This window comes from Magnolia sinica, chromosome 19 (assembly GCF_029962835.1).
Source record: "Magnolia sinica isolate HGM2019 chromosome 19, MsV1, whole genome shotgun sequence".
Taxonomy (NCBI): Eukaryota; Viridiplantae; Streptophyta; class Magnoliopsida; order Magnoliales; family Magnoliaceae; genus Magnolia; species Magnolia sinica.
The window spans coordinates 53,751,363-53,765,553 of record NC_080591.1 but is presented as its reverse complement, the minus strand read 5'-3'; the positions used below and the strand labels follow the sequence as shown (position 1 = coordinate 53,765,553).

At 39.1% G+C, this 14,191-nt stretch overlaps 1 protein-coding gene across 3 annotated transcripts in view; it reads left to right on the top strand.

Annotated features, from left to right (window-relative positions):
* Nucleotides 1-8,468: 8,468 nt before the first annotated feature.
* The window catches only part of LOC131234446 (transcription factor E2FA-like), a 29,191-nt gene continuing 23,468 nt past the window's right edge, over nucleotides 8,469-14,191 (top strand). For all 3 annotated transcript variants that reach the window (XM_058231335.1, XM_058231336.1, XM_058231334.1), the window contains exon 1: nucleotides 8,469-8,947. In XM_058231335.1, the coding sequence (XP_058087318.1) occupies nucleotides 8,729-8,947 (219 nt within the window). In that variant the 5' untranslated portion in view covers nucleotides 8,469-8,728. The remainder of the gene's footprint in view (nucleotides 8,948-14,191) is intronic.

The following is a 14,191-nucleotide window of genomic DNA, read 5'->3' as shown; positions in this document are numbered from 1 at the left end:
ATAAAACACACATCACAGTGGACCCTACGAGACCTTGCCAAGACCGTCCGTATAGGTCATCGTGGGGTAGTAACCAATTCCCATCTTTAATAGGGTGGATTCAGTACTACTGACACCGGATCCTAGTTAAAGACAAACGTTGCTGTTAAGGGGTCTGTGAGGCTGACTTGATGTATTTATTTTATACATGTTGTTTTTCTATTTTCACCATTCATTATATTACATTAACTAAAAAAAACAATTAGAGGCAGATTGAAGTCTTTGACCGACCACATCACAAGAAGTTGTGAGGATTTAATTCCTACTGTTGAAAACTTTTCCAGGCTCACTGTAATATTTATTTGCCATCCAACCTGTTTGTAAGGTTGCCTACGTGTATAAGGGAAAATCATAAATATAACTTGATGGTAAAACTTGCGTGCACCTCAAGAAGTTTTCAGTAGTAAGATTTTTATCTCCACTGTTTTATATGGTGTGGTCCACTTAAGCTTTGATTTTGCCTTTTTTTTTTTTTTTTTTTTCGGTTTTTTTTAGCTGGTGCCTTAAAATGATCGTTCAAGATAGGAGGAGGGTGTAGATAATATATATATATATATATATATATATATATATATATATATATATATATATATATATATATATATATATATATCACAGTGGGCCCCACATAGCCATTGATAGGACCGTCCATTTCTATCTATGTCCCATGTCCTCGTGGGGGTTGAGGTGCTGGCGAGGGTAGTACCCATTTGTAACTACAGTGGTCCGTCCGATTACTACACGGACCCGATTCTTGAGCCAAAGCATCAAAGCACGGGACTCCTACCCTATTTGTGGATTGGATCTATTGCATACGCGGGGCATGCATTCTTTTACCAATGGCAGAACCGTCCGTCATTCGATGGACGTCTAAGATCGCTACGATCATATGTTTCTAAAACTCAATCGAGCCGCAAAAAAGGGGGCCACATTGATTTGCATGCATGCCACGTGTACGGCGGACGAGTCGCCGTCATTTAATGCTGCCTGCAGAGAGGCACGCAGGTGTGGACTAGAATCGTCCTGTTTCACGCTACTCGACAATGACTCTGTGTCCACCATGCTGTGCATGTGAAATCCAGTCCGTCCATCAAGGTGAGAACCGTTGTAACCGTAAGTACAGATTATAAACCCGATTAAAAGTTCATATGGGCCTTATCAGGCTGAATTTTGTATCTTCTCTTCTTTTTGGTGAGTTACTCCTTGGTGGCTCCACACACAAAGCTATGGTCGGTACCTGATCTCCATTGTTCCATGCAGTGTGGTGTATTGAGAAATGAATCATGATCATTTTTCTCATAAGGGCCTCACAGAAGGGTAGAACCCGATCAACGGACTGGATTTTATATTTAAAATATGGTGGGCCCCAAAATCTCAACTATTTTACGCACTGCCTAAAACAGGTGCCGCAGTGGACTACAGCGCCGCGCGTGCTCACCACGACATCACCGTCTATCACACATCTGCCAGCCAGGTAGCCCATGAGAAATGAGATACGCCATCCTCCACTCTTAACAGTGACACCTTGGCAATTGTTAAGATTCAAAATCCCAAATTATATATTTATAATTACTGTAAATTTTAAAAACATAAAATGGAAAAATATAATATAAAGGACGGGCTGATGCATATATGTTCATGGTGTCCTTAAATCGTAATTTGCCACTTCTCAAAATAATTGAAACTGATGATAAATTACAGGTAAATAACTTTCATAATACAATGAGCTTATATATGGTTATGTGTTCAGTAAGCAGTAAGCGTGAAGGAACCACCGATGAAACTCCATAGACATAATTTTTATTTTGGCAGATGAAAAAAATTCTTTATAAAAAGAGAGATAGAAAGCAAGAGATTCACTTTGCTGGATTATACCATTACATTGGTCTAGCTCTTGTGGACTTATTGACTTGGGTTTGTATTGAACCTACTAGCTTGATTAGAGAACATCTAAAGCTCATTGGTTCGTGAGAAAATGGGTCAAATTGTGTTGTGATGATGAAATAAACTAGCTAAGCTTTGTCTATACAGAGAAGGGTGATTGGACATTTGAGTAGAAGGTTATTATTGTAATAAACTATTTTTGACCGTTTGTGAGAATTTAACCGTCTATTGATAGTTTTTAAACGTTTTGTATGTGGGAGACTAGAGCATACTACCTGTTTACATATAGTGACTAGTAAATTTATACTATTGAGCCAGCCGCACGAAGTAGTTTCGGTATGATCTAATAAATTACCATATAAGCAATTATACTAGGCCTCTTAAACAGCTCTACAACTCTTATATAAGGAGGGAAGTCCCTCTTATACCTCAGCTCTACAACTCCTACATTAGTCAGAGAGGTTTCTCTAATCCCTCTTATACCTCAGCTCCACAACTCCTACATAAGTCAGAGCAGTTTCTCTAATGCCTCTTACTTATAAGACTCGAACCCAACCACCTAACATATCTTTCTTAACCATGATCACACTGCGATTCGCACCTGCCTCACATCCTTTCACAAGGGAGCGAACCATTTACGACACGATGTGAACGTTAGATGTATAAAATATGCCACCGGGGATTTTACAACCACACTATCTCACATGCTTATCACATTGTGTTCAAGATCGTGTTCGAGCCTCTGTACAAGTGTTCCAATGTGAAGCAAGTCTAGGTATTGTCTGTCTTACAAAGCAAATATTAAAATATTCAACACATTACTTATTAATGCGATTTTTTCTTCTCTCTTATGTAGGATTATTCCTAAAGGTAAAATAACAGAAGGTGGTGGTCCTCCCTAACAAGCCTGGGTCGTTCACGTGGTGGGGCCACACTTCATCACTCCAATTGGACGTGTATGATCAAACACCAGACGAGAATGCAATTTTGGCAGGTCAAACGGACAAAAATAGCTCAGATTCATTTATACGCATTGGTCCAGCTGATAAACAGACGTGCCTGTTTTTGCGCTACTGTGCATTGAATGTGCCTCCCTCCGGATGAACGGTCGGATTTCAATGGAATGAGCCACATTAGCACATGTTGAGACTTGAGCGAGTACATATCGAAATCCCACTCTAGGGAGTATGCAAGAGAGTGCAATCTCTCTACGGTACACGTTGCATGACAATGTATCAATCTGTACCGTCTATCCGGTGGGACCTGCTATGGATGCTCACAATCATGAGGCAATCTGCTCCGACACTTTCTTCACATTCAAGCACCGGATATCCACCGTTAGCCTTCTTTGTTCTTGACAGTCCGGATCAAAACATCTCCAAGACACGTGTATCCAGTTCATTCCGCTCCACTATATATCAGTTCCACCGGAGCTGCCGGTCATCTGTCTCTTGGACCATAGCGCCAAGGCTGTCCGCGCCAAAAAGCATCGTTCCACTCCACCTACGGCTCAGCACTAATAAAAGCACCCTAGCTGCACCCCGTCTGCTTTCTCGCCACGTGTACATGACCTCACACGTATCGCAATGGCACTGCCATCCTGCCACCGCCGCGTCTTTGTCCAGCTCTGCATCTTGCTCCACGGACATGAGAAAGAGCGTCGAGGGCGGATTTAAGTTCCTGCGCTGGATGCTGGGTCTGCGTGGGCCCACCACGATGTTAGTGACAAATCCACTGTTAATCTGTTTTGTGAGATCATTTCAGGCATGAGAAAAAAAAATGTAGATCCAACAACTCAACCCGGTCACACGAGAGGGGAATCTGGGGAAAGAAATGGCCACTATTTAAACCTTTCTAAGCTTGACCTTGGTGTTTATATACCATCCAACCCTTTATAAGGTCATTTCCATTGAGATTAGGCGAAAATACAAAATATTACTTTTACAGCCATAAAAATGTTTAAATGGCGCTCATTGAATCCGCACTGTTTCCTTTAGCATGACAGACTTGATTTTTTTGGATACATCTAATTTTTATTTTTTTTATTACATGTCTTGAAACAAGTTTGCAAAGCGTGAATTTGTCACAAACATTGTAATTTTTTTTTTTTTTTTTGGTTACATATCCTAAGGTAAACTTTCAAAACGATGAAGGTGAATTTGTTACAAAGATTACACAGTAAGGCTGTGTTTGTTAACACTGAATTTTTGCACTTAACACGGAGTGAGGAAAATTTTCCGTGTTTAATGGTGTTTGTTAATGTATTATTAACGCGGAAGACGGAAAACACTAAGTGGTTTTTCACTGAATTCTTTCCGTGATATGAGTCTAGCTTAATGGTGAAGGCAAAATGCACTCCGTGATTTTTCATTAAACAAAAATTAATTGCTTCCAAAAGTATCCCCTTTTAAATTACTACGGAAATTTTTTCTTTTAAATTGTTTGCGCAATACAAAATCAACCTTTAATCTTTGAAACTTCTTTATGCCCCACCATGATTTATGTGTTCGATCCACACCGTCCATCAACTTTTTCAGATAAATTAAGGTGTGATCCAATAAAAGAAGCAGGTCCAATGATTAATTGGACCATAAGGCGGGGATTGAACGTCCACCATTAAAAACTTCTTAAGAGCTGGAGAAGTTTTAGATCAAGCTGATAGTTGTGTTTTCACTTCATCCATGTATACATGACCTAATGAATAGGTTGGATAGTAAAAAAACATCATAGTGGCCCTTAGAAAGGTTTCAACAACTGATGTATATATGAATTTTTTTAACGGTGAAAATCATTATCCCGCTGCTATTTTTGGTGTGGTCCACTTGAGCATTGGATCTGCATCATTTTTGTGTTCATGCCTTAAAATAATCTGAGAAAATGGATTGATGGTTTGGATGTACAGATACATCATGGTGGGCCCGCCCACAGAACTGCCCGTTCGGAGCTAGGGACGGGTGGGGGTAGTACGCAATCCACGTCCTGGACAGAAGACGGGAACGGATTGGCTACTCCCACTACCACCGGCCAATGGCTGCTGGTTGGTGCTATGTGGGCCCCACCATGATGTATTTGTTTCATCCATTCCATCCATCATATTTTTATATATCATGTTATTGTATTAAGGAAAAAATGAACTATATATCAATCTCAGGTGGACCACATTACAAGAAACAGTGTTGAATGAACATTGACCATTAAAAATGTTTTAGGGGCCATAAAAGTTTTGGATAAGATTGATATTTATTGTTTCCCTTCATCTGGGTCTTTATGAACTAATCAACATATTGAATGTTAAATAAACAGTATAGTGGGCCTTATAAGGATTTTAATGGTGGATGTCCATTCATTTTTTTTTCTTGTGCCATAGCCCACCTAAGATTTATATCCCCATCATTTTTTGTAACAAGGACTAAATTTATCTGTAAAAATGGATGAGCGGAATGGATGAAACACGTATATCATAGTGGGGCCCACAGAGCACCAACCACAGGTGGAGTAGCCAATCCGTCTCGAGTCAGGGATGGGATTGGAAGTGGATTGGCTGGTGTATTGACGTAAGCAAGTTACGTGGGTCGCATCATGATGTATTTGTTATATCCAAACCGTCCATTCACCTTGCTAGCTTGTCGTAAGACTTGAACCAAAAAATAAAATAGATCTAAAGGTAAATTGGACCACACTGCAAAAAGTAGTAGGGGATTGAACATCTACCATTGAAACCTTTTTGGGGTTACAAAAGTTTCGGATCAATATGAAATTTGTTTTTCCTCTTTATTCAGATATTTTTGAGCTTATGAATAGATTAGGTGCAAAATAAACGTTACAGTGGGCTTGCAAAATTTTTAACGGTGAAAATCATTATACCGTTGCTATTTTTGGTGTGGTCCATTTGAGTTTTGGACATGATTCAATTTTTTTTGGAAAATGCTCTAAAATAATTTAGAAAAATTTATGAACGGTGTAGATATTATAAATACATTATTGAGGGGCCCATGTAACTTTGATCTCCTTTGATTCCTACAACTGGGACCTCGACGAGCATCTTGCACACGACACGTATCTACACCAGCCATATAGCTAGTGTGTGATACGAAAACAGATTGGCTACTCCCCAGCTTGGTGGGTGATGGTTAATGCTATGTGGCTCCATGATGGATATATTTCATCTATTTTTAGGTATCATTTTTTTCTCTCTATCCTAAAAATAAGATGGGTAAAAATCTCATGTGGACCCCACCATAGGAAAATAATAGTGATAGGATATCCACCATTAATATCCTCCTCGGGCCCACTGTACTATTTATTTGACATCCAATATGTAGATTAGGTCATACATGACCAAATGAAGTGAAAAAACAAAAATCAGCTTGATTCAAAACTTTTATGGCCCCCAAAATGTTTTCAATGGACAAAGCTCATTCAACATTTCCAAACATTTATTTATAATGTAAAATATTTCCAAACAGGAAATAGGGGCAAATGTGTCAAATTAACATATTTCAGACATTTTAGATATTTGTTAACAAACAAATTGTTTCAAATTCAGTACTTAATTTTTAAACTTCGGCCATAATTTCCAAACAAGTTTTTTGACTTCAGATTTCAGATTCAAGCTTTAAACTTCAGATTCAACAAACGGGGCCTAACTCTTTGCAAAAGCTTTTGCAAGGAATCCATGTCCAAAGGGCCTCAATCCAACACATGTGACTACATCGGAAACATTTGATAGATCCGGACCTTTTATTAGTTGAGGCCCATTTTACAATTGTGGGCCAAAAAATAAAGCCGGCCAGCCATTGGTGTGTCTACTTGGAAGAAGTAATAGACAAGATGTTCGATCAATGGTCCATAATCATTGCACCAATGGTCCTCCTCACTTTCCATATGAATTAAGAAAGCTTAAAATCAAATCAGATTAAAAACTCAAATGAGCTCAAAAAAAGCCCACCAAAGAAGGTTTTAATAATGAGGTTTGGATCTCTCTAATTTCGCGTATGGTGTGGCTTACTTGAGTGTTAGAACTTTTCTTTGGCTCATGCATAGGACAAAAATATCTGAATCCTTATAAATGATTTTGGCCATATAAATCATTTATAATCCTTTCATTCGGATGTAAGCTGCAAATGATTCATATCTTGTAAGTGGTTTAAATTCTCTATTAACAAAGAACTAATATTTAAAAATGTAGTTGTTAGGCAGTAAATAAAAGGCCATGTAAATAATATTATACTTTTTTACTTGTAAATCATATAAGATTAAGAGCTGTAAATGATTTACAAGTATTCTTATTTGATAATGATTCGGCATCCAAACGATCCCCAAGTAAGAGTACGTGAAACTGATGGGAGGAGCGGAGTTCAAGCGAACTTTGGGAACTCTAGCCGCCTGCTGATGGAATGCACACGCCTCTTCTGATCAGAGAACATAAATGGTGTGTCCCACCTGATGATGAGCCATGATCGTGCACACGTGTGCTATGCTACCACGTGTATACGCGAGTAGCGAATGCAGCTGTCAGCAATAGGTGACAGCAAGAAGCCGCCCAATCCCCAACGTGCTTAGTGGAGTGTTAGGGTTTCTAACGATTAATCGCGGTGGTCGCAGCCCAACAAAAGGCGCGAATCGCCGATTCGAACCAAACACTACACTTGCTGAAAAATCAAGAATAAAAAGTAAAAAAAATACAAAAGCAGATAACTCTCAGGAGTACCTAAAATTGCAAACCACCTAACCCTAATCAAGCACCACATCCACGTTTTGGGAATCGTAAAATTCCAGTGGACCACCATACAGTGGCGATCACACTGATAAATGATCCTTCAGCTGCATGGTCTCAGAGGCCGCATCTAGATCCTCAAAAGACCGTCAAAATAAAGACGGCCGAAATCCATCATTCAACAATCAACCATAGGCTCATCGGACGGTTCAGATTTTGATCCACAGGATGATCCATAGTCAATGGACCCGATGGATGAATAACATTGGTCCCGAAGGATGGGCCCTACATAAGGTGAAGCTCGTAGGACTACATTTCTGGCAGTTCCGAAAACTACCGTAAAAAAGTCAGTAGCGTGCACTGTAGCTTGTTTTCGTGTAGACCTCTTACTCAGGGATTTCGCAAGTCTCTACTCGCACAACCTACTCTCATCGCACGTGCCAATTCACCATATGGTTACAAGATCAGTCCGTTAATCCATCTAGGCCCACTATATATTGTTCTTAGATGAAAACGTATGTACCTCTGCTTATCATATTATCAGCCCATAGAAAGAAAATAAAGGAAGATAAAAGAATATTAACCAACGGTTAAGATTCAACTGGGATGGATTTCTTTCTAAATATTCTATTGTTCTTATTTTTGTTGTGCCTGCAGAAGAAAAATGGGACCCACCAGCTAACGGTTTTGATTTTGCAATCATATGAGACAATAGCACGTGCGTCGCGACTAGATCGTGCGAGTATGCATCGCATGTCCTCTTTTCTGTATTCTCTCTAGTGACTTCCCTCCATATATCTATCCGAACTAAATTCCCTCCTTCCCTCGTTTTCTGCTCTCTCTCTCTCTCCTTCTCTCTTCCCTCTTTTTTAACCTTCTCTTCCCTCATTTTTTCCTCAAATTTCCCGATCGCATTCTCTGCCCTAATTTCCCTTTATCTCCCTTCCGATCTCATCATATAATCTGTAGAATCTTCCAGGAACTTCCACTCCCATCGTTCCAGATCCGTTTCGGAAACCGGAGAGGGTTTTTGATCTTGATCTGACTTCTTTTGATTTTTTCGGGAAGGTTTGAGATTTTGGATCTTTAATGTCGGGCGGCAGCGGCGGCGTGGGCGGGGGCCGAGCCCCGGACCACCACCGCCGCCCGGCGCAGCAGCAGCCGATCCTGCAGCCGTTCAAACGCCATCTTCCGTTCTCATCTGCTAGGCCGCCATTCGTCTCACCTGATGATTATCACCAGTTCTCCTCTGGTGGGGACCACCGTGTTGCTGATGGTGGGAACGAAGTGCTCGTTGTGAAATCTCCTGTGAGCTTTCTCTTCCTCATTTTATTTATTTAGGCCTTTTCTTTTGTAGAATCTGAATTGCAGATCTTGATTGTTTGAATAAGCTTCTTCAGTAATTTAATGTTTTTGTATGTATTTAGGGTAAAGATTGCAATGCCAAAAACACTAGTATGTTAGTAATCGGGCACTCAATCTGTGTGCACATGGACACATGTGTGAGATTTGGTGTGTTCATCTTTTGGGACCGTGTGGATGGACCATATGCCATAAATCACCTAGGTCAGATGATCCCAGCCACTGATGGAGGGCTTTTGCCAGGTCACTGTTGACTATTGGTTGGATGACAGTGGCTTGGGTTTTCTTTCTTTCCTTTTTTTTTTTTTTTTTTTAGCAACTGATAGTGGCTTTGATTGTGTCATTTTCTGATCCGTGTCTTTCATGCTCTGGTTTTGTTGTATTTAAGTAAACATTTGATGGGTTTATTGTGGTTTGGTGTTTGTGAAAATGCTTGTGTGATTCAACAATATGAGACTTCTCGATTGTGATTTGTCTGGATTAGTTCATCTCTTCCCTCTATGAGCTCTACATTTAAGTTTTGTTTGGATTTGTAGCTGATTTTAGCTTTTGAAATGCCCGAAGTTGGGTTTTTCCTACTTTTTATAGAGTTCAAGACTCTGAAGTGATTAATAGGTGATTCAACAATATGAGACTTCTCGATTGTGATTTGTCTGGATTAGTTCATCTCTTCCCTTTATGAGCTCTACATTTAAGCTTTGTTTGGATTTGTAGCTGATTTTAGCTTTTGAAATGCCCGAAGTTGGGTTTGTCCTACTTTTTATAGAATTCAAGACTCTGAAGTGATTAATAGGTCCCAATCTGTGATTATATTCATTTTCAGCAGGACTTGAAAGCAAGCAATTGAAATAATATCAAGGGGCAACTAATACTTCTATTGATAAATGCTGTTACAATTCATTTCTACTTTGTTGCAAGTTTGCAACTTAATTGTCGCAATCTGATTCAATTAGCATCCAGACATAAGCATAACCTTGCTGATGAGTGCTGTTGGTGTGAAGTTGCAGTGAGGATGGAAGTCAAGGGAACCCATTTAGATATTCAAAGGAGTTACTTGCTGTTGTATTTTATGCATTCTAAATACTAAGAGACCCTAAAATGAAAAAGATGAATTTGATGCTTATTTGGCAAATTACTTTGAAATTTGTCATGGCAGTCAACTAATGTGTCCTATATGATAAACATTACTGATTTATAAAGGAAGACTAGGATGATGGGTTTTCTTCAATGTGTAGAGGGCCTTTTAGATCACGGCAGAGGATGAATGTCGTGGCTTGCTATAGGGTTTCACTGATTACAATCATTCTTGCAATCATGATACATATGATACACAAGGTTTTCATCATAAGATTTCTTTATCAACATATTCAAGACTCAACTGAAGCAACCTAAGTTCTAGTCTCTTCCAAAATTGTCGATGAGTCGATTAGGAGAGCAATGAGTGGCTTTCCATCCATTGTTTTGTTCCAGTAAAGAAGACACGCACTTCAAATTAAGATAATGCATCATGCTTTGACACACTATAATTGTATGGTTTTTGTTGAGGCATGAAGTGATTAGATGTTAAATGCATTTTACTTTTTTTTTTTTTTTTTTTGTTTTTTTGTTTTTTTTAAAACTTTGATAAAGATCCCCAAAATGAGGTTTTCTTTATGTGTTTATTCCAAGAACAGCCAAATGAAATTGTTAACAAAAGGAAAATTTGAGTGGCCTTGGTGGGCATGTTAATTGGGTCCTTGATAGGACATGGTATGCACCGTTCATTCTTGTGAGTCATAGACTCATAGGGTTTTGCGCGCAATGAATATGTTAAAGAACTGAGACTAATAGCACGATCTGCAAAGAATGCTACTAATTTCTAATCTCAGTCATTCATATATGGGAAAAAAAAGATTGATGTTGGAACCTTTGTGAAATCCATGCATAGAACAGCAAGAATAGAAAGAATCATGGTAATTCCCTTGTGAAGGGGGCAAGTTATGAAAAGAACAATGATATATTAGAGATGTTATCCTTGGCGATCATATGTTTGGATATCATGACTGAGTTTAAACGATGCTTGTGGCTGTTGAAATCTTAGTTGGTTTGTTTGAATGGATTTGAGGTTCAAAAAAGTCCTAAGTTGATTTGTTAGTTTAGATTATTACCATGGCACTTTTGAAGAAACGATTGCCCCTCCTATACACAACATTTCTCCTTCGAGGTGCTGCTACTGCTATCGGATGCATGCCTCAATGAAAATGCCATTTTTGGCCTGGCAGTTAATGTCATGGTAGGGCATGATTTCCAGTGATACAAACTGTTCATTTGGTGGGCCTTATTGAGGCAAACCATGCTTATTTCCAAAGTATAGTTGCATGATAGGCTGGTGTACTAATTGATGCAAACTATAATGCATGAATCTTCTAGTTACGTTACCATCCTCTATAAGTCTTGTGACTTCTAGGTGCATTAGATCAAAAGGTAGCTTCTATTTTGCTTTGAGAGCCACTTGGCTCTTCTGTTGCTTCGGATAGGTGGTAAATGAAAACTCCATCACCACCTGAGATCTGCCTTGTGCTAAACCCAAATCGAAGTATGTGCCTGTGTGGTGTTGGAACTCATGTAAGAAGAGGAGGTCAACCAAGCAAAAAAGAGGGGCCACCAAGGGCTTGTATGAACCATAGTTCAACAAACCCCAAAACCTATATGCTTAATGTTTGGACGTTTAGTCAACTCAATTACTCGATCAAGTTTTTGTTGTACTACTCAATGTTTAATTAAATATATGATGATAATTATTGCTGAAAATGTAATAGAATACAAAAAGAGTAATCTAATTAATCGAGAGAGTACCTATACAAACTTCAAATCATAGTTATAATAATATCATACTCGATGGCATGTCATCCCCATGCGCATATACTTTACACATGACATGCATGCACTTCAATCCAAAATGCCTAAATTGTGTGCCTCATGGTGGATAGGTCCTACATTAAAATTAAGATGAATCCATTATCCTAACTATATGTTATCACTGGCTAGAGTGAAAGAGGCCAACAGGTCTAATTTAGTGAACAACCTTCCATTGATTGGAAAGGTTAAGGGCCTGTCTGGGTGCCACCTAAAGATGGGTTTAATGAGCTTTTCTCTGATAGGCGTGGCAATTGGTGTCATCGCTCATAGGAACTTGTACCGATGGCTACGATTGTGTTCATGAACGTGGCCCACATGTTTAACCAATGTTCTTGATTTCTTAGGTGAGGCCCTTTCTCGTGATGGCCCGTCTTGTAGACAATTTGGGTTGACATTTTGGGAAACATGCAAGTACAGTTTTCTGACAATCTTGCTCGTGTTGGGCGAATTTAAAAGTACTAGTTTTAAAGTGACACCAATTGTTCCCTAAGATTGTTGAGTTGATATCAATTTTCAGCTATAATGCATCATAGACATCATAGTGGGGCCCATATCATGACTTGGCTCAAAATGGGATTAGGTTACATAAGCTTGATGAGTTTTAGGGGTTGCTTGGATGCTTATAAAATGTTCAGTTGTAAACACTTTACAACTAAAACTCCTTTCAAGCGTAAAATGTCTACAATCTTTAATGTTTTGCTTTAAACTGTAAAGTATTCACAGGTAGCTGAGAGAGACTCTCTTGAAGAGTTTTTTAAAAAAAGACTGTTGGGCCTGTAATTGGATTACTTTTAATATGAAATACAACAAAATGGCAGCATTCTAAGAACCCCTGTAAATGGTTTACGGGCAATTACATGCATCCAAATAGCCTCAGTAATGTCTTTACTTGTTGTTGCATTGTCGTAATCTAAATAGGTAGGAAGCGGGAGCAAGACTGCAAGTCCAATGTGCGATTCAAAGTGGGGCTGGCACTTGGCTAGAAGGATCATGGGACTAAATTCCATTTGGAGGCAGAAAAGGGGATTTGGGGAAGTTATAAATACAGTAGGAGTCTTTATTTCAACAATAAGGAAACCAGCATTTTCTTCTTGTTATGAGTGTTTGCAGTTTTGGCTGATTTTCTCTGAAAATTTAGTTTCTCTCCTATTGTTCCACTCATTAGTTTCATTGGAATTTTGCATTTATTAACTAGTGCTTTCTTCAACGCGAGATTTTTCTGAACTCAACTTTTATGCTTGGATAATTCAACATGTCTGCATGATGTTGACTTAATGATGGTGATAGAATGATCAAATAGTGGGATAACATTTTTCAAGAACTTGTTCAAGATATGGGTAGGATGTGTAATTGTTTATGTAACTTGTGCAAGAGCTGGCTAGGAAAAGAAAAATACTGTGGATGGTCGAAAATCTGCATAATTAATTACAAATCCAACCAAGAGATGGGGATGCAGAACTTTGTTAATTGGCTTGCACTTGCGGAGAGCTTCTTCAACTGGAAGGAGAGGATAAATACTCAGGTTGGTGGAGATGGAGTAATCTGTGACATTGCATGGTTCACTCTCAAATACGAGATGAGTTGGGTGCTCAATGGATATGGATGGTGGAGAAAGGGGACCAACTTGCACTTAAAGTCGAGGAAAGAGAGGCTAAAGAGGGCTAATGACCAACAATCTGCTATTTTGATCCCAGGTGGAGGAAAAAGGACTTACTTCTGCCTGTATTATTAAAACGACCAATCAATTTCAACCGTATCAACCATTGACCACACCCCCTATTGCAGAGGATGAATAATCAAGTGTTCCTAGATACAATGCATCCTAGATACAATGCATTTAAGGAAGTGTTGTAGAAGTTTCCTTTGAGAATCCTATGTGAAGTTGGATACTCAGAGGAGTTGGACCAGTTTCCTTTGGATGTCCTCTGTTGAAGGCAGGTTGATGAAGAATTCTGAAATTCTTGAGGAAGAGTGGTGTTCATGAGGAAGACAGGCAAGACCTAGATGTGGATGGTGGAGAGAGTTTAGTCACCAGGCACATCATGATCAAGCTGGGGCCATGAGGTTTAGGAAGACGGGTTGCAGAAAAAAAATATCTTCAGAATGTGAAAGTGCATGCAATGGGAAAGTGTGCACCATCATTATCGGTGGACGGTGGTGAGAACATGGTTTCAAGACCCACAGTTAAAGATAAAAACATTCACAACTCTTATCTAATAAAATGGTAATGAGATTATTATTAACAGTCTCGCCTAGTTAATTTCTCTATTGGAAATGCTATAAGGAGTTTTT